The sequence below is a fragment of the Dysidea avara genome, chromosome 11 (genome assembly GCF_963678975.1).
Source record: "Dysidea avara chromosome 11, odDysAvar1.4, whole genome shotgun sequence".
NCBI classification, from domain to species: Eukaryota; Metazoa; Porifera; class Demospongiae; order Dictyoceratida; family Dysideidae; genus Dysidea; species Dysidea avara.
The window spans coordinates 10,052,698-10,074,359 of NC_089282.1; the positions used below are offsets into that span (position 1 = coordinate 10,052,698).

At 41.3% G+C, this 21,662-nt stretch overlaps 2 protein-coding genes across 8 annotated transcripts in view; one reads left to right on the plus strand and one right to left on the minus strand.

Annotated features, from left to right (window-relative positions):
- Positions 1-6,471, minus strand: part of LOC136239421 (F-BAR and double SH3 domains protein 2-like) — a 155,669-nt gene extending 149,198 nt beyond the window's left edge. For 2 of the 3 annotated variants that reach the window (XM_066030151.1, XM_066030150.1), the window contains exon 1: positions 6,345-6,471. In XM_066030151.1, coding sequence (XP_065886223.1) covers positions 6,345-6,362 — 18 coding nt within the window. In that variant the 5' untranslated portion in view covers positions 6,363-6,471. The remainder of the gene's footprint in view (positions 1-6,344) is intronic. The other variant, XM_066030152.1, reaches the window with a different exon arrangement.
- LOC136239422 (zinc finger MYM-type protein 1-like) overlaps positions 6,454-21,662 on the plus strand; it is a 35,450-nt gene continuing 20,241 nt past the window's right edge. For 2 of the 5 annotated variants that reach the window (XR_010693456.1, XR_010693457.1), the window contains exons 1-4: positions 6,454-6,554; positions 20,379-20,438; positions 20,869-21,009; positions 21,373-21,444. The gene's annotated coding sequence lies outside the window, so the exon portion shown is untranslated. The remainder of the gene's footprint in view (positions 6,555-20,378; positions 20,439-20,868; positions 21,010-21,372; positions 21,445-21,662) is intronic. The other 3 variants (XR_010693458.1, XR_010693459.1, XR_010693455.1) reach the window with 2 other exon arrangements.

The following is a 21,662-nucleotide window of genomic DNA, read 5'->3' on the forward strand; positions in this document are numbered from 1 at the left end:
CTTTGTAGCTGAACTCATTACAAGATGACCTCTTCTAGCTGATCTCTCTACAGGGTGATTTGTTTCTAGCTGAACTCTCTACAGGTTATTTGTTAGCAGTTAAACTCTCTACATGGTGGTTTCTTTGTAGCTGAACTCTCTACACGATGGTTTCTTTGTAGTTGAACTCTCTACAAGGTGACTTCTTCTAGCTGAACTCTCTAGAGAGTGATTTGTTTGCAGCTTAACTCTCAGAGTCTATATGATGGTTTCTTTGTAGCTGAACTCTCTACAAGGTGACTTCTTCTAGCTGAACTCTCTACAGGGTGATCTTTTTGTAGCTGAACTCTCTACAGGGTGATTTGTTTGCAGCTGAACTCTCTACATGAAGGTTTCTTTGTAGCTGAACTCTCTACAAGGTGACCTCTTCTAGCTGATCTCTCTACAGGGTGATTTGTTTCTAGCTGTGTGAACTCTCTACAGGTGATACATTTGCAGCTGAACTGTCTACATGGTGGTTTCTTTGTACCTGAACTCTCTACAAGGTGACTTGTTTCTAGCTGATCCCTCTACAAGGTGACTTCCTCGAGCTGATCTCTCTACAAGGTGACTTCCTCTAGCTGATCTCTCTATAGGGTGACTTGTATCTAGCTGAACTATCTACAGGATGATCTGTTCATAGTTGAACTCTCTACAGGTTAATTTGTTTGTAGCCGAAACCTCTTGTTTCAAACTGATCTCACTGTAGCATAACTTCTTTGTAGCTGAACTCTCTACAGAGTGATTTTTTTTGTAGCTCAACTGTATATAGGGTGATTTGTTTGTACCTGAACTTTCTACAGGGTGATTTGTTTATAGCTGAATGTTCTGCAGGGTGATTTGTTTGTAGTTGATCTCTCTACAGGGTTTCTTTGCAGCTGAGTTCTCTACAGGGTGACTTCTTCTAGCTGAACTCTCTCTTGTTTCTAGCTGATCTCTCTACAGAGTAACTTGTTTGTATAGCTGAACTCTTTTCAGAGTAGTATTTTGGTTGCCAAACTCTCTACACGGTGACTTGTTTGTAGCAAAATTCTTTACAGAGTGACTTGGTGGTAGCTGAATTCTCTACAGAGTGACTTATTTGTAGCTGAATTCTCTACAGAGTGACTTACTTGTAGCTGAACACTGTATAAACTATAAAGTGACTTGTCTGTAGCTGAACTCTCTTCAGGGTTACTTGTTTGCAGGTGATCTCTATAGGGTAACTTGTTTGTATAGATGAACTCTTCACAGGATAGTTTCTTTGTAGCTGAACTCTCTCCACAGTGACTTGTTTGTAGCTGAATTCTCTAGAGAGTGTAGCCGAACTCTCTACAGGGTGCATGACTTGTTTATAGCTGAACTCTCTTCAGTGTGACTTGTAATGTTATGAATCACTACAGCTATATATTTGTAGCTGAACTCTCTATAGGGTGACTTGCTTCTTGCTGAACAGTCTATAAGATTAACTGTTTGCAGCTGAACTCCCTACAGAATATGGTTAAAGAATTCTATAATGGAGTAAATAAATTAGCTGAATATTCTATTAGGGTGACTGTTCTATTAGAGTATCTCGATCTCGCATTTGCTACACGGAGTTGGCTTTAGAATCATAACTCAGTGGTTTGTAATCCAATTCTTCTATAATACTGCAAGGACTTTCAATGAAGATTATTCTTGCTATACACCGAATTGCTTGCTCTAAGCGGTTTGCCTAGCAGGCATGAAAACTAATACTTTTTTATTCCTAAAAATCGATCGTGTAATTGTGACACAGGTTGGGTTTTGTGTCATATATCCGTGGTCTTTATCTCGATTCCTTTCAAACCACCAAAAGGCACTCCTACGATGGTTACTCCATCTACATAGCAATTTTCAACTCATTCCATGAAGCGGTTTACCCTGTAGGCATGACAACAAATCGATCTTGTTTTACGCGAATAATCGGTCATAACTCCTGAATCATTCACCGGATTTGCACCAAATTTGATGCTAGGATTCGCCTTTGTACTCCCCTTCTGTGTGCCAAATTTCAAGGCGATCAGAGTACGCGTTTGCGTTTTATAGCAATTTTTGCAAGTGTGCGAAAAGACGAAGAAGAAAAAAAAACGAAGAAAAAAAAAAAAACTTTGGCCACTCGTATCTCGGAAATGGCTTTAGTGATTTCCTTCAAATTTGGAATGTAGACTCCCCTAGCTGGCGGGCAACTCTGCAGCAAATTTGGTTCCAATCAGATGAGGTATTACCGAGATACAAATGCGTGAAAATGATGTTTTTTTTTCTTCCTGTCAATATACTCACGGTGTGGCGCGCCGGCTTCTTGGGCCGCACGACACACTATCGTGTGTCTTGATATACATATGGTGGTGGCCACGTCAGTCGTACACATATATATATATATATACCACACCTGTGGTTGAGATCAAAAGCGCCGCGCTGTGGTATATTACTGATATACCACGGCAAACTGTGGTATATAACTGATATACCACACTTTGTGGCTACGCTTACCATATATGGTGTAACTTCACACATTCTGCGAAATCCTTATCTAAAAAGTAAACAAGTCTAATAACAAGCGCCTAAATCAACCAACAATTATTCACCTCAGGAACTGGAACAAGTTTCGATGAACTCTTGTCTCCTTTCTTGGATAACTCACTAATCGCGACTACGTGAGCGTGGAACCTCTAAAACGTCTGATCCATCAAGAATTTCTATCGATTTCCATCTCCAGGAGGTGCTGTTTCACTATAACTTACTATCTATAATCGTTTTCATCTACTGGGGTGTAGAATATAACAGTTATAACACGATTACTCGGGATATGACTAAATATATGCACTCTCTCGTGAATCGTGTGTATATTTTAGTCATATCCCTCGTAAGCATGTTATTATAACTATAATATATATATATATACCACTTTAACGTGGGCGTTCAAAGGCGCCGCTCGGTGTTTAACTCGCATATTGCCCGGGCAATATCATGGGAAAGCGGTTTGCCAATGACTTTGATACCAAGCCAGTTCAAAGAATCGATGCGCTTTGACTCGTTATATTGAGCGATATAGAGCTTTGTATTGTGGGACTCGGTTTTGTAGAGGTTGCTAAGCTTAGTACATAGGCTAAGATAGAGTAGTTGGTTGTTACTAAAGAATAATGAAGGCACAAAATAATTGTTTGGGCGATTGTGGATGTGTATTTCTACCCACCGCGTATCAACCTTTGAACAGACCATGGAACAGCAAAGCTACTACTGCTACGTTGAAATAGGTTAGTAACTTACAGTTCTAAGTACTTAACTTAATATAATAACTTACTTACTGTCCCAATAGCGAAGTTAGTTGGCTTAACTTAGTACAAAATTGATAACAATATAAACTCCATCCCACAATCGCAAGTTTTCTAGCATTGTGTGTTGAAGCATAGTAACGTATTAATGACGTTTTAACGTATGGACAACGTTTTGATGGCTATTAGCCCACGCTATTAAAACCACAATCGATCTTCAGATGCTACTGTATAAAACAAATGGGATGAGTTCTCGTTAGTTCTTTCACCTATTAGGTGAGTGCGCCCCAAGTGATATATATAACTTGTACCATGGCTGCTTGGGATTTTGCTGACATATACACCCACAGCCCTCGGGCCTGCGGCCCTCGTGCTTTGGGTGTATATATCAGCAAAATCCCTCGCAGCCATGGTATAACTATTACATAAACCATGGCTATGAGGTGTTCGCCTCGGCGTTTATCAACAGTAAACTTCCTCTGACTTTGGAGTCAGGATGTATATAAGTGCAATACACCGAAGTGAGCCATGGTTCATATGATATATACCATGTTTCTAAATTAATCCGCACTACATTACTTACTAACAACCCATATGCACACAAATCAACTTAAAGTATATACTTACACTTAATTCGCCATAGTTTGACATGGTAGACACACTGGAAACGTTCCTCTCACAATTCAGCTCTCACAATGAAGAATCAAATTGATTGTGGGACTTAGTAAACATATCTCCGTATATCACCAGGACTTGTCCGTTCATATCAACAAACGTAGGAGCAACGTTACTTGCTGCCACCCATCATCGAAGTCACTAGGTATGGGTATAAAATGAATCCAATGGTTGGACTCTTACTGGCTGGGGTGATTGATCGCCTAGCGTGACGAAGGCTATTAGCCTGAGTCATCTAGGTGATTAGTCATGCTACTGTGGGCGTCGTTCGCCCGTCCACGTTGGGCTATCAGCCTGTAATCGTAACACAGTACTGCGTCACGTGACATCGTGGGCGTCGTTCGCCCGCCCGCGTTGGGCTATCAGCCTGTAATCATGACACAGTACTGTGTCACGTGACATAGTACTGTGTCACGTAACATCCCAGGTGAGTATATATATATATATATATATATATATACTCACCTGAGGGTTGGGGTGTATATGCCCTATATGCAACCAGCGGCGCCTTTGAAGTTTCGCGTGATTATGGTATATATATATATATATATATGTACCACTCTGCGTGGGTAGTTCAAAGGCACCGCTAGTGCCATAATTTGTATATTGCACTGCTGCAGACCGCAGCGAGTGCATTATAACTTATAATGCACTGGTTGCGGTTTTTTAGACCACAACGAGTGCATTATAAGTTATAATGCACCGACCGCAGTGCAATATACAGATATTGCACTGGCTGCGGTTTTGTGCAGCATAGCACAAGTGACGGTGGCGAAGACCACTACGACACCTCACCTACTTCACAGATCACTCGAATTCTTTTATAGCCTGACATGTAAAGGTCGATTGTGGGCCATAACGTCACCAATACGTATAATGTTTACAAGCAGCCAATGGCGATCGAAAAAGCCAACACGGGTGGCCACAACTCTAGTCTACATATATATAAACGTACTTATACACCTTACTAGTCTGGTGCCATCTTAACCTGTAGTCCACTTCGACAATGACTCAATAAAACAAATATATTCTAAATAATACTAACCTTTACGTTCGATTGTGGTAACCAGTTTTGTCATGCCACCAGATTCGAGTTTAGCCAGTGTGAATAGTAAAAATTATAGACTAGTATCATTTAGTAGTTAGGTTTTGTTTACTTAAACCATCTATTTAGCTGCTTTTTTCGCTCGAGAGAATCACTATGGCAATTAGTCTGGTGCTTAGTCTGCACGGCATGCTGAGCACTACATGATGAGAGTCGAACAGCGAATGCAGGTTAGTGATATAACCCACAGCGTACTAGCTTATACAACATCTCAGGTGGCTGCAGTACTGCAGGGGGAATGTCATCGCAACGTTCGGCTTGGTTACCCACAATCGATGTTAGAAACCTGGCCTTTACAAGTGTTACAGCTGTCGTGTGAGACTCTCCCCACCTATTAGGTGAGTGGTACATAACAGTTTTACAACGTGCACTCGTGCTCTGCCTGTATAAACGCACTTGCCTTTGGGCCTGACGGCCCTCAGGCTCGTGCGTTTATATCAGGCAGAGCACTCGTGGCCATTGTATAACTATATAATAAATCACAATAGACTAAAGATTAAGCTATATAAAGTCAAGCGTGGGAAGTGGGACAATGGGTGTGGGGGAGGAGTGGATACAGGGTGTTGAGGAGTGGGTACTGGTAGCCACTGGAGGCAGTTTGATGATTGAAACCACATTACCCTTTTCTAATGACAATAATAATGGAACAAAGTATACTCACACTATAAATTCCTACTACAACTACACAACTACTACTGCAAGATGTCCCGTAGGTATGCCCTGTACAGAGATCTGCAACTGCAGCCAAAGTCTTGACTGGCTGAAAGTTCGCTTTGACCGGTGACTAAGAGCCTTTTCAACCTTTGACCAGTGACCTAGCAACAATATTTCAGTACTTTTTGATTGTGGGTCAGAAATTTTCACTTTGACTTGGCACGGATTTGGTGGCCTTGATCTTTGACTCGTTTTGACTTTGACTGCAGTCGCAGATCTACCTACACTGAGTGCCTGTATGTCACCCCCTTGTACTGCTATATCACAGGTAAAAATTTCTGATATCGATGTTGGAAATTGTTCAGTAATACCAATCTTTATATCGGGATTTGAAACACTATACCAATATTGGCCGGTAGAAATCCAGATGTAAACATTGGTATTGCTGAACAATTCCCAATACGTACTAGTGAAGATCCTTAGTGGGACCATGTGTCCCACAGGCCTTCTGGTATACAGGCTCTGCCTTTATCAAGTACTTTAATCAATCATAATCATAATAATAATAATATTGGTAGCTATTAGAAAAGTTTTTCCAGTGATAACTATGGCAAACATACCCTTTTTGTATTTGCCATGTCGAGATCAATCCTTTCATTGAACCACAGCCTATTTTTAAATCCGAGACAATTATCCTGAATGTAGTTCGAATCTTGGTTCGAATTAACGCGCAAATCTAGTGCTTCGCGCGCTATTTTTTCAAGGTATGTCATTTTCGCGCTCGGCAGCAATCATGACGTCTTACTTCTCAAGCTGGTTGCCTATCATCAGTGAGTTGCTAATATATACTATAATTTAGTGTTTCATATACACTGACTCGTGTTGGTCGATTTTTCTACTGTAAGGTAGGCGGGGGTAACTTCGTGACGGGGGTAACTTCGTGAATTTCGACTTTGATCGGCTGAAACTCTTTAATGGCTTGATCAAACGATTTGATATTTTCTGTGTATATACGCTAGGATATGGTGATTACTTTGAGTCCAAGTATAACACTCTAGCTTCTGTAGTTTTTATGAAATCGTCGTTCAATTGATGATGTGTAACAAAATTTTTGCTAAAAAACTTTCCGGGTACTACAAAACTTGCTCTTAACCACTTAGAGGACCATGTACATTGTTCTATTCGACTCTTTTAACTTGGAGAAGTAGGTAAAGTGTCTAGTGTAACTCTTTTCTGGCAACAATCCATGTTTCAGCCATGGCTATAGGCAGTGAAACAGGAGAATTCGTAAATTCACGAAGTTACCCCCATTGCGTGTTTTTTTACACTATCGGCTATTCCCTGCCATATCTCTCTAACCGATTACTCAAATCTATTGTAACCTGGCAAACGTAGACTACATAAACACATGTTGATTGTAGCCAAGTTTCGTATTTATTGGTTTTGTATATCTAAAGTTATAAACAAAAACGCAAACTTTTCACGAAGTTACCCCCATTTACCTTACTCACCACAAATTTTAGGCATAGATTATCGAGAGAGTCGGGTTGGCAATGAAAAAATCGACCCTTTTTAGATTAACTTGTAACTGAGGGGATGGAGCCTAACAATGGTCTAGTTTTAAATGGTGGGTTCAGTAGCGAGCAAATGCCTTCCGTTTGGGATATAACCGTGTCGTAAATTTTGACGGATTTCGGCTCATTTTCATAAAGGCAACTGTGCCCGCCACTTTCCACTATTCTGATCAATATTTATAGGTCTCCAGCCTCTTTGCTTGTTTCTGGGGAGGTTATTTTATCAGAGGAGGGTACTACACAGGGAGACCCACTAGCTATGCCTATGTATGCCCTTGCTACAGTGCCTTTAATCAATCAACTTCATGGGACAGTGGACCAGGTCTGGCATGCTGATGATGCTTGTGCTTGTGGCAGTATACAGGACTTGCTCATCTGGTGGAACCAGCTCTGTATTAAGGGACCTGCTTTTGGCTATTTTGTGAATGCTCCTAAAACTTGGTTAGTTTCTAAGGAAAGGTTCCATTCAATTGCTACTACTCTGTTCTCAGATACTGATGTTCAAATTACTTCTGCGGGCCGTCCCTACCTTGGGGCTGCCATTGGTTCAAACGCTTATGTCCAGGAATTTGTGAGGGACAAGGTTGTTGGTTGGTCAGCAGAGATTACACGGCTTGCCAAGTTCGCACAAGTTCAGCCGCATGCTGCTTATTCCGCTCTCACTCATGGCTTGTCAAGCCATTGGCTCTACCTTTGTCGCACTACTCCAAACATATCAGAGGCTTTACAACCCCTTGAGGACAACATCCGGCTGGTACTTATCCCTACTTTGATGGGTTGCTCTCCACCAAATGACACAATCCGTAAGTTATTTGCCCTTCCACCTCGATATGGTGGTTTGGGTATCATAAACCCAACTCTTATTGCAGCTGAGGAGTATTCAGCCTCGTGTCACATTACTGAGCCTCTTTCACAATTCATTCTGGACCGGGGTATCAATTCGGCTATTGTTAAAACAGAACAGCTATCTCGCAAGTCCGCAATCCGCAATTCCAAATCCTCCAACTATTCGGATAGATCTTCCAGTTTGCGTACCCACTTAGATCCCTCCTCTCAACGAGCTTTAGATCTAGCCTCAGCCAAAGGGGCCTCCAACTGGCTTACCACCCGGCCCCTACAGGAACATGGCTTTGCACTACATAAGTACGCGTTTCACGATGCCATGGCACTACGTTATGGGTGGTCTCCTCAGCGGACTCCTGCTCACTGTGCATGTGGGACTTCCTTTTCAGTGGAGCATGCTTTCCTGCTCACTGTGCATGTGGGACTTCCTTTTCAGTGGAGCATGCTTTATCCTGTCCCAAGGGTGGCTTACCTTCTATCCGACACAATGAGATCAGAGATCTAACTGCTACCCTGTTGACTGAAGTATGCTCTCAGTTAGCTGTTGAACCAGAGCTCCAGCCGGTTTCACAGCAGGACTACCCTGCTTCTGCCAATATCCAAGATGGTGCCCGTCTTGACATCGCCATGAATGGTTTTTGGGGTGGAAGAAGTGAAAGGTGTTTTGTGGATGTGCGGGTGTTCAACCCTCTGGCTGCTCCTAATGCGTCCTCATCACTGGCCTCCTGTTATCGGAGGCACGAGAACATTAAGAAACGTGCGTATGCTCAGAGAATTCGTGAGGAGGAGCATGCCTCCTTTACCCCCCTGGTAATGTCTGCCTCTGGTGGTCTGGCTCATGAGGCTTCTGTTTTTTATCAACGCTTGGCTCATCAACTTTCAAACAAGTGGGGCGATGATTACTCTGTTGTCATGGGGTGGTTAAGGTGCTGTCTATCTTTTTCTCTCTTGCGGTCCTCCATACAATGCATCCGCGGAGCCCGCTCATCCATCGGTCACTATGTTAAGACTCCCCCAATTGTGGAGCTGATTTGGGCAGAGTCTCAGTTTGCCGTGGACTAAGAAAGTCCCGGTTTGTCCAGCACAGGCCATTTATGTGCTGGGGGTGGTAGGCAAAGGCAGTCCATCAAGCCCGGGAAAAAAAAATAAAATAAAATTTTCATAAAGGCCGTTGCTATTCGTACGGTCACATACGATTAGCCCACGTGCTATTAGTACGGTCATGTACGAATAGCTCACGTGCTATTTGTATGGTCACGTACGAATAGCTATGAAATCACCTTGTGCTATTCGTACGGCAGTCCGTATGATAGCAAAAAAGCTATTCATACGATGGTACGTACAAATAGCTTACCTGCTATTCGTATGGTTACGTAACAGCAGACTAGGGTGTAACTACCCTACCACTTGCAAAATGCTATTGGTTGGCAACAGTCAGCTGCCTCCTCAGTGACAGAGATTGACATACAGTGAGTATTTAGGGGTGGCCTATACCTTACCAAAGAGTTTTGGTATGTGAGATCAAGATATTGTAATAAAGTAATCACTCGAATAAAGCAGTCACATTATTTAGTAGAGAAGCAGTATCAAATTGTTCAGTGTGTTGTTATATTTGGTGGAAGACTGCCATTGTCAGCAGGCTGTGACCTCTTTTTGCTCCAACCCAGAGTCTGGATCCGCCAGTTGACATAGCTCAATCAAGCTCAGCTGACTTATTGAATTTCCATGCATGGTACAGTGACACTGCATGCTCACTTATACTATGTATGCATTGTAGTCTCGGTAAGAGCGTGCATAATGCAATAATAATCACAAAATCAATATTCAGATAGTTGTACTCAAACCAATACAGGAATATCAGTTAACTGTTAGCTAGCTAGAGCTAACATACAAAAAAATACAAGCATGTATATATATTATGGCTATGTCATATAGCTAGAATAAGACGACCATGGATTACCTTGTGGTCATAATGGCATGATGCTAGATCTCTGCCAAAACAATGATCATTACAGGAATATACACTCCAGTAATCAATTTGCATTTGCACTTTCGATGGACCTGAAGAATTTATGCTGATCAAGAATTAGCAAAGGTAACAATTTATTTCAAACATCAGTTGTTTGACATATACAACTTCAGAATCTGACATGGGATTGATTGCTACTCAGTGGTCGTAGTCAGTGTACAACACTTGACAGTATGCATGCAATCCAATAAAGCAATTCCATAGCACATACAGCATTCTGTAAAACTTGAAATACAGTCTCGAGGAGTTTAGATTGTGTCCTACAAGTCATGAGATTGGTCACGTAAGAGCTGATGAGCGGCATTAATCTTGTCATACTAGTTTAGCTGGGTGTGAGATATTTAACTCTTGTCATACTAGTCGGTTGTGTGTAGCTGAGAGCGAGACACTCATATCTTGTCCTATATACGTAGCTGGGAGTGAGACACTTAACTCTTGTCATACTAGTTATGTGTAGCTGGGAGCGAGACACCTATAATGTGATCAATCCGCTAAGTACATTGCAGCAGTAGTTGCACTGTTGCTTATCTTGTAGTCAGGGTGACAATGAGGTTTGTTCATCTTGAAGTGGTGTACAATGGGTGGCTGCTAATCTAGACTGAATGCTTGGTTGCCAACTGTATAATAACACTAATTCGGTAATGCTTACTCGTTCTGCAACTAGACTATATTATCCCTTTCTGAATACTTCTTTGGTGCTCGTGTTTCCGACGCTGATTCAAATAATCCCTCCTCGCCGGAAAATCGTCAGTGTCTGCCATACAGGTTTGCACAAATCCAGTCGAGAAATGATTCGACTTGCTGAAACATCAATATTGCATCACAAAGATACTCTACGATACTTTAAAATCCACCTGGAATTAACTCTAGTCAAAAATGTACCAGCGTAGAGCAGACGTTCACACCACCAAACATACGTGCTAAAAGCCACGTGTAGTTTCCGGAATGCAAAAATCGTTGAACTGGCTCGTTTATTATGAATCATGTGACTGCCATACAAATATCCCAAGAACTATTCGTACGTGACTGCCGTACGAATAGCCACTCTGTTTCATAAAAATGGGCAGGAACATCTAGAATGTTGTCCATTGCTATTTTGGGTTATTGGGTTAGGTGCTCTACAAAATACACTTGCTGAAGAGGTGATTTGCTGTAGTCTCGCGTAGCCAGACCACTTTTTCTCGGCATGGCGCTTATCGATTGCATTATAAGCACCATGCCGACAAAAAGTGGTCTGGCCACGCGAGAATAGATTTGCTGTACTTCAATTTTCACTAAAACGGTACTTGACAGATCTGCAATGAAAAATTAATCAACTGAAACTCACTTAACGAAGTCCAAGGTTGGTTTTCTAACTCCCAGGCACCTTTTTGGACCTTATTAAGTGGAGATTTACAGTGTTTACGTGCCAACGCAAACTGATGCCCTCATTCACGCTATGATTTAGAAACTTACAGTGTTGGTTTCACCAAGAATACGCATCCGTTTTTGACAGTATAGTGACCACTATGTAATGCACCATTCAAGGAAACATTGAAGTGCTGTAAACAGCATTAGTCAGGTTCACTATGTCAAAAAAATACACTTTCATTCAAAGTTTATGGGATTAGCAAATCTATACATTTTTGGAAAGCTTAGAGCATGAGGAATCTGAAAATCAATGTTTACATTTACTCAGATTCCTGCAAGGTCAGCATTTTTAATTTTCAAAGTTACAGCTAAAAATAACAAATTTCTAATACATTGACGTAAAAGTTTGATAAATGGACTCAACAAATTCTCTGGTGACATTTTTACACCTCTATTCATTAGAGGTGACATTTAACCCTGAATAATTGAAAGTTTTTGCAAAGAGAATAGAAGAAGGCCCATTATACCCCCTGTATGCTGTAATAATTCAAGAATAATTTACATTGAAAAATGTTAATGAATATTCTGGATTATTTGCTGGTGCAAAGTGTAACTGGTGCAACGTATAATTTGACTTCTAATAAAACAGTTCAAGCCTGAAAATTTAGATACTCTAATAGAGCAGTCACATAATCTAGTAAAGCAGTCAACTTTTGAGCCTATTTTTTTGCTAATGTGCTTATACATGTTTGGTATAATTATAAATTTTGAAAGAATTTTCATTTTCAAAGACAGTAGTTGGAATTTCCTTATAGATATTCCCCATTTTAAAATAACAATTGGCAAGAATGAAGAATCACACTGATCACCAAGAGGAATTTTTTTGCACCAGACAGACTTGCACCAACAAGTTAAAATTGATATATACACAATCTTGAAAATTTGTATCCACTGTAAATCCAATGAAAATTTGCTTTCCAGTGACAGAATGATTGTATATCAGACATATTGAAATAATCCAAAGATTACCATTGTCAACAAATTGATTCTGATCCAAATAAAAAAATAAAAAATAAAAAAACGAAGGACATTTGGCACATCTAGCCAAGGCATTTTTAATGACTGGCTCACAAGTAAGTAAGTATAAAGTTGGATTAAGGATCAAAAAAGTAAAGAAACAATTGAATAGCTAAACAGTAGTGAAACAAGAGAGGTTGTCTATATACTGCAGATGTACTAGTGTACATTTAATCTGCAGTATATAGTCAACCTCTCTCGTTTCACTACTGTTTAGCTATTCCCTTATTTCTTTACTTATTTGATCCTTAATCCAACTTTATACTTATTGTTTACTGTTTTTGTAACATAATTATGGCTGGTGGACCCGCACCTATGTTGCATCAAAAGGAGGACACGCACCTGACAAGCCATATGTCTGGATGTATATGTAGCTAAAAGGGAAGTAGCCATGACACTTCATTTTCATCTACAGCATGCTTTGCCCATTATACAACATTGCAAACAAAGAACAGCATGAGAAGCATCTCAACAATCAATCATATTGCTTATGGAAAATACAGCCATGCACAGGGAAGCTGTATCACGATATAATATTGCATGATTTGACACCTTGCATTGTCAGTGAAGAGAACTGGAACACAAAGGAGGACAAAGGCAAGTCCATAATGCATGTGTATGTTGTCAAAATCAAGCCTGTATGTCAAGTTATGCTTGGCGGGGAGCATCAGTCAGTAAGTCAGTCAGTCAGTCAGCATAAAACTTGGTTGAATAGATGCTGTAGAAACTGTTTGGAAGAATTTGGAGTTGACATTTTGGAGCTTTGGTGTGTCTAACCAATGCTGCTAAGCTGTCATGAAGGGAAATTGAGACTGGTTTTAGGGTAATATTTTGAACTGGAAAAGCTCATTTCTGCATGATCCCAAATAATACAGTAAATACTGTATGATACATTGAAAATGAAAACAGTGACACTGCTGATGATTGTTATGTATATATGTACATACGCGCATAGCCATGATGTCTTCATATATAGCTATACCCTACTTCTCAATGTTAATAATTCACTTATTGACTTTGTTTCATGCAATAACTATCTGCCAAATAAATTTTCTTAGCACTTTAGAAGCCATTAAGTAATTGATTGTATATGGGTGTGAGAACATAGAAATGGTGTTTGTTGCAATTCACTGTCAATAAGAGGCTGATATGGTGTATATGAAGAAATTTGCACCATATGTATAATAGACTGTTATTTTCGAATCGCTGATTGACTACCATGCAGGCATCTGTATACAGCATATGTGTAGCGGTTTTTGTATATTGGCTTGTTAACAATACAGACACTACACGACACAACACCCGAATTCCAGCTGTCAGCGAGACTAAACGCCCGCCCAAATCTTATTATTATATCGCGTGTACAACATCAAATAGACGCACATAGTTAATATTAGATATATAGTTTAATATATTATCACAATTCCCCATCCTTTCCGATCAGCGTCCACAGTGATCAGTTTTATCTCTGGGACGTAGTCTTCTGGACCATGGGTCCTCTCTTTCTGGACTGTCAGGTGACACAGGATTCTCGGTATCACAATGTCTCTTTGGCTGATCTACATGTTCCATTTCTGCAACATTTGACTTGTCGTTTTCCACATCTACTATCTCAGCAGGGCACAAATGCACCCGGTTCAGTGCAACTCTAATTGACTGTGAATTAGGCTTGCTAACAAGCTTCACTTGAGCACCATTGTCATATAGCTTAAGTACTCTGTAGGTGCCTTTGTAAGGACAAACAAATTTGTAAGTCTTTCCTGTTTTCTCAGCAGGTATATATGCGAACACTCGATCACCAACATGAACCTTTACAGGTGTAGCTTTCCGATCAAAGTACTCTTTCTGGGACTTCTGTGATTTTTGTATTTCACTTTGAGCCAGCTTCCAAGCTTCGGTAAACTGATGACAGAGTTCTGTCTTATAGTCACGCAGGTCTACAGTACGTCGATCATCTGGGGCAGCAAGTACTTCAGCTGCAGGGAGACGGGGGGTTTCTCCCGTATAACAAATAAAAAGGACTCTCTTGTGTAGACATCTGTACACTGCTCCTGTAAGCAAATAGTACATACAGGAGCTGCTCCTTCAAGCAAATAGTACATACAGGAGCTGCTCCTTCCCTGAACGCTGTATGCATTTGGCTAACATATCAGTAAGTGTTCTGTGGAACCTCTCCACCAGCCCATCAGTTTGGGGGTGGTAGGCAGTTGTGTTGGCCTTCTTTATGCCTAACAGCTTATACACATCAATCATTATCTTAGACAAAAATGCTGTTCCACGGTCTGACAGGAGTTCAGCTGGTACCCCATGACGACTAATAACATTATTCACTAGCAGTTCTGCAATCGTCAGAGAAGTCTGATCTGGGGTGGCAAAGACCTCTGGCCACTTAGTGAGATAATCCATAACAAGTCGATGTTGTGCTACTTCTAAAAACCAGGCGCCAAGCAGCTAGCTAACTCATCTGGAATAACTATAGACAGTATATACTACTATGAATTAACCAACTATGTATTACTACTTTACAATAGGGTAGTTTGATAATATAATTAGCTATTTCTCGTATTTCGTAATTCATGAAATATTCGTAATTCGTTCAATTACGTTGCTATGCACTGCTAAGGAAGCGTTTGTTAAATAAACCGCTTTAACCAACATATTACGCACAAAACTATCTTCTAAACTGTTTTATAGTGTGACTAACGTGTTTTTTCCCACAAATTCTCTCGACAAAGCCTCAAAGCTGCTCTTCATTTTCGTTCGCGTACGTAAGGGATACGCCCCCTTTCAACTCGAAGCGATAGGCTATTCCTGGCAGTGTACGAGGCCTGCACCGTTGTTTTTCAGTTGCTAAATGCCTGAAAACCTCAAGGGGAAGGTAGTCTGAGGAAAGTCACCACACCCGTATTTCAGTCCGCCGAAAAGAAACCACCTCAGAGCAAAGTTCACCTGTGCAGAAGTTTAATACAGACTTCATTTCACTTTTACTTCTTACGTAAAAGCTGCTTTTACCGTTATTAAACGATTTTGCTCACGTGGGTGCGTACGGACAAACATAGGTAGATAGGTACATAGGTACATAGGTAGATAGATAGGTACACACACACACTTTTACGGAAACAATTACAGTAAACCAGGCGCATAAGCATTTCCTTTTGAACTCTAGGGGAACTTAATCACATCTACACCAACTCGATCAAACGGTCCATTGACAGGAATGGGTGTTAGTGGTGGCTTAATAGCCTTTCTTACATGACGTGAAGCACATTTCTCACAAGATCTACAATGCAGTTTTACCTCTTTACGCATCCCAGGCCACCAGTAAGTTCTGCTTATTTGACCAAAGACTTTCGCATCTCGCAAATGTCCACCAAACTTTCCATCATGAGCCTCCATGATAATGTCACGTCTGTACTTATCTGGGGGTATCACACGTAGCGTACCATCTGTAACCATATGATATAGAACATCATCTAGTAAAACATACTGTTTCTTGTTTAACACCAATTCTCTGGCACCATTCTCATCTGTAGGTAAACTTCCATTCTTCAAAAATTCTATGACTGGTCTTAATTCATCATCATCCATCTGACTCTTTGCTAAACCAATCCTCTCCCCATCCTTATCTGAAACCTCGGGGACTGAGAGTGTGGCAGCTAACTTTTCATCAGGTTCCACAAATATCTCTGACTGAGTGTCAATGCGTGTACGAGACAGAGTGTCAGCATTCTGGTTGGTTTTACCAGGTCTATAGTGCAAGTGTAAATCCATCTCTTAGAGTGCCATTCCCCACCTAGCCAGTTTACCAGAAGGGTGTGGGGTGTTCAGTAGAGCCTGCAAAGCTTCGTGGTCAGTATACACATCACATGGGTGTCCGTACAAATAAGCTCTGAAATGCTTGGTAGCCCAGACCACTGCTAAAGCCTCCAACTGTGATATTCCATACTTGGTCTCATGCTGTTGTAATGTTCGACTAGCGTAAGCAATTGGAGTAATCTGTCCATTCAACTGCTTCTGAGAAAGCACAGCATCCAGGCCCACTCCTAAGGCATCAGTTTCAAGAATAAATCTCTTCGTAAAATCTGGGAAGATTAAGATTGGGGCAGTTGTCAACAATTACTTAAGCCTCTCAAATGCTTGCTGACAACTTGGGGACCATTCAAACAGGGAGTCTTTCTTAGTAAGTACAAACAATGGGCCCGCAATCTTAGAAAATCCAGGAATGAAACGTCTGTAATAGGACGCCAAACCAACTAAAGATCGTACCTGTTTAACACTAGTAGGGACAGGAAACTTCTCAACAGCTTCAACTTTACTCTTATCAGCTGAGATCCCTGACTCCGACACAACATAACCAAGATACAGTACTTCTTTCTTACACTTCTTGGGTTTCAGACAAAGATTTGCATCTCGCAGCCTGTTAAACACTTCTTGGAGATTTGATATGTGCTCGGCAAAACTCCGTCCCATCACTAAAAAAATCATCAAGATATACCATACACTTCTCATTGATCAGTCCCTTCAACACTCTACTCATCAGTCGCTGAAATGTAGCTGGAGCGTTACACAACCCAAACGGCATCACAGCAAATTCATACAGTCCATTATGTGTGACAAACGCAGTTTTCTCTTGGGATTCTTCTGCCATGGCCACCTGCCAGTATCCACTAGCAAGATCCAGTGTGATAAAATAAGTGTGGCCCAATAAGAGATCCAAGCAGTCATCCACCCTAAGCAGTGAGTATTCATCAACTTTTATCACAGAATTTAGTCAGCGGTAATCCGCACAAAATCTTGTGGTACCATCTGGTTTTGACACCAAAACAATGGGACTCACCCATGGGCTGCTGGACTCTTTCACAACTCCTTGGTCAACATCTCCTGTACAAGGGTCTCTACCTTTGGACGCAATGAAAATGGTATCCAGCGAGGAGGTTGCTTAATCGGGGTATGACTACCCGTGTCAACCACATGCTGAGTCCTTCCCAACTCCAGGTGATCCATTGCAAAAACATCAGCGTAGTCTTTAATCAGTGACTGTAACTGGACTGCATCAGCTTCATCCAAGCTCTGCCAATCCACAGATACAGACTGGAGAAGTGACTCAACTCTGGGCTGCAGGTTACACAACGTAACATCTATTTTGTCATCACTCACTGGCTCAAATTGCCTATCCCACAGTCCTGGTAAGTTCTCACTAGTAACGGATAACAATGACCCCACAACATGTGCAGCTTCTAGGTGAACAGGACACACACCATGATTCTCTATAAGTACCTTAAAATATCCATCACTGTTAGGATGAACAATGGAGGTAGATACAATCACATCTGACTCTCCACTCTGACACTTTCCAGGTTCCAACTAAACAAATGTGTTTCACTACTAACAGCACCAGCTGAAATTTGAGCTTGTACTACCTTAGCATGACGGGCTGGCAAACGTGTTGCCCGTAACAACTTCACTTCCGGCTTAACAATAACACATAGCTGAGACTCTCTGGACTCACCAGGTTTCACATTGGTCTTTATAGACTCTACCTCAGCACACAGCTGAGACTCGCTGGACTCACCAGACTTGGGATCACTGTTCATCTCAATAGACTCAACATCGCTGTATTTACCAGACACTTGGTCTCAATAGATCCAACCTCAGCACACAGCTGCAACTCACTGGACTTCAGTTCACTGTTGCTCTCAATAGATTCAACCTCAGCACACAGCTGAGACTTGCTGGACTCACCAGACTTCTAATTAATATGACCAACTTCAACTGCCATACCTCGGACAACAGCTGGAATGAAACTAGGAGCCTCTGCTCGCAAACGACTACTCTGGGACAAACACTGAGACTTGTCCCATACTTGACCTTGTAACAAATCAGTCATCTTACCATCATCTTGTGGTAGAACTACAGAACAACCAAGTTTAGGTAATACATCAGTACCTAACAATAAATCCAGTGATGCTCCTTTCTGTACCAGTATAGTTGATTGACATTCTTGGCCCTCATGTGCTAGACGCACAGATAGCTGACTAATAACATTCACTTTACCACCTCCATTATTATTCACTGACAAGCTAGGGGACTGTAAACGACTCTCTACTCCTTTCCTCCACTCTTCAACAGACTGTCCTGGAGTCCTCAACTTCTCCAGGGTATCCAACAAACACTTCACAAAAACAGTAGTGATTGGCGATCCAGTGTCTACCAGTGCCTTGACTGGTTGTCCTTCTAGCATAACATCAACAAACAGAGTAGGTCCGAGCACAGGCCCATCAGCGGAACCATGTGGCTCAAGCACGTGCAGTGTTGTGCTCTTCTCAGTCATCGCCTCTTCCATCTCTGCAGCTTGTAGTTCCTTACGAAGGCTGGCTACCTTACCCTTAACTTCACTCAATTCACTGGTTACATGATGATTAGCACCATTACCAGAGGTAGTACCAGACTGCTGCTGTGATTTCTGCTGATGACCTCGAGACTCTGCAGGTTTCCCTCTTCTCTGCTGAGGACAGTCCTTAGCCAAGTGTCCTACCTTAGCACACATATAACACTTATGACTCAGTGTCTCACTATGGCTGTAGCGACGATAGTGGTTATTGTCAGGCTTCAACTGGATTGACTTACTATTATTGTCTCAGGATGATAAATCCCTTAACTTGGCCTCTTCAAAACGTGCCTTGATCTACAACTGATCAAATGATCCTTCAATACCAGCCACCTTAACTTGGATCTTGGGTAGGAGTCCAGACACAAACTGGTAAGCCAATACTACCTTACCCATGATTTCAGCCTCTTGACTACCTTGGTTAGCTTGGGGATAAGCCTTCTGATACAACCTTGCCAAGTCCTGTGCATAGTCATCCACTTTCTCATTAACCTTCTGCCTACGACTGTGGAACAATCCACTTTGTACTGATTGTATCCTGACTGGAGTAAACCTTTGTGACATAGCTATCACTAAACTGCCATATGTGGATCGTTGCTGAGTTGTGCAAGTTCTGTAGAAGGAATTGGGCTGTCCTTGCAGTCTTGTTGCTAGGTTAGCTAGCTTGGAGTGAGAGTCCCATACGCAGACGGTCACCACTAACTAAAACTGCTCGTGCCACTCCTTGAAGGTTTCGTTCTCATTACTCCCACTAAACTTGGACAAGGGCGGGACTTGAGAAGGGTGTAGCAGCATCACTGCAGACTGTACACCAGGAGTGTGTGACGTTGACAACACAGTCGAGTTCGAAGTAGAGACTAAGTCCGAAGACTTCGCCACGCTCACAGTAGTTGTAACATCTTCACTAGACGAACTCTTGCCCACAGTAAGTTCAACAGGTTCTACAAATGGTGAGTTACCACTACTGACGGTAAAGATTCTATATCATGTCACCATATAGAAAATTTTGTCACGATATATTGATATATATCACGTATCGCACATCACTAGTGTCTAGCTATGGTACATTAAAGACTACTACTTTGTTATCCTTTAAAAGTGTGTGCATGTATATCAATTATTTCATTTGTTTTTTAAGTGTGTGTGTCTCTGTGCGTGCGTGCGTGCGTGCGTGCGTGTACTTGTTCTGCTCCACTGAAAATCAGTCTTTAGTTACTGCCTGTCTAGAGTTACAATTACTGCGAATTGTTCCTGTGCGGCACCGTTGTCAGTACCATACATCCTAGTATTGCACACGTATGTATGAATACTTACATGTAGATACTTTGCCATTACAAAATCTCTGTGTGCATATGTACAGTATGTCATCCTCCTTGTTCCTTCCTCCTGACAGTGACATTGCATGACCAGTGACATCAGTGCTGGTAGTAGCAGCAACAGCAGTTTAAGCAAGGTGCGTGTAATATTTATATGTTTGTGTGTGTGTACACATGTGCATATATAAGTACGTATGTACAAAACTACTATTTGTGAGGGAGGGCCCAACTTGTTATTGTCAGCTTTTAGAGAGTTGTGTCAATACAATCAACACAACTGCCTAGGTGTCAGACAAACAGAGTCTTCTTATAAAACGGGATAAATGAGAACAAGTATGGAATGCCATTGCTCAATGCTACATGCCACACTTCCATAGGTTGGATCATCAAACCTTTTCACTTAGACAGAGGCTCACGTTCTATGTGGCTTCTGGACCTCGCTATTATATATGAAGTCGGAAAGGGGAATGTATTGCCATATAGGTAGAAGTTACATATGAAATCCCAGAACCTAGCAAAGTTGATACATAAAGCATAATAAATTATTCTTTGAAATTTTATCCCAAGGAGTGAGTGTACAAGGCAAAGAGGAGAAGGTGTTGACCTTTTGCAGTGAGCCAACAGCTAATATCGGGATGGAAGTCTGAAACCTTTGCGGTGAAAAGGCATTCAAGAGAAAAGGAATAATTCTACTGAAATGTTACCATTGTATGTGTGTATGCAACATGGTTTGCACATGAGCATGTACATATTTACTCTACATATTACATATGTGTACAATGAATTATAGTAGTTTATATAGAACAGATTAGACCAAAACTGGTCACACTATATTGTGTAGCAATCAGTAACTCTGTGTGATATTTAAATTGTGTATACTTAAATTGATTTTATAATCATTTTTAGACCCTTTTTGTGGTGAATTTGGTGAATTTTGGAGGTGTCTAAGTCACTTAGACCCTTTTCATGTTTACTTAAACCCTTTTCATGTTTACTTAGACCCTTTTCATGTTTATTATGCGCACCTGCACTGGTAGCATCACCACCTGAAAATTAATTTTATTGTTACAGGTGGAATAATGGCTTGTTTCTACTAATGAATGCTACATTTCTCTGTTACCAGCAGCTGTCAACAATGTTAAGGTACAACAACTACATAAAGGGTCTAAATAACTTAGACTTCAGACCACAGGGGTCTAAGTAATTTAGTAACCCTCAGGCACTGTAGTAGCGCCTTCGCTTTGCTCAGGCGCCACAACACAGGGCCATCCGGTTACTAAATTACTTAGACCCCTGTGGTCTGAAGTCTAACTATTACTTAGCACTGATGGGACAGCACACTGTACGTACAACGACCGTAA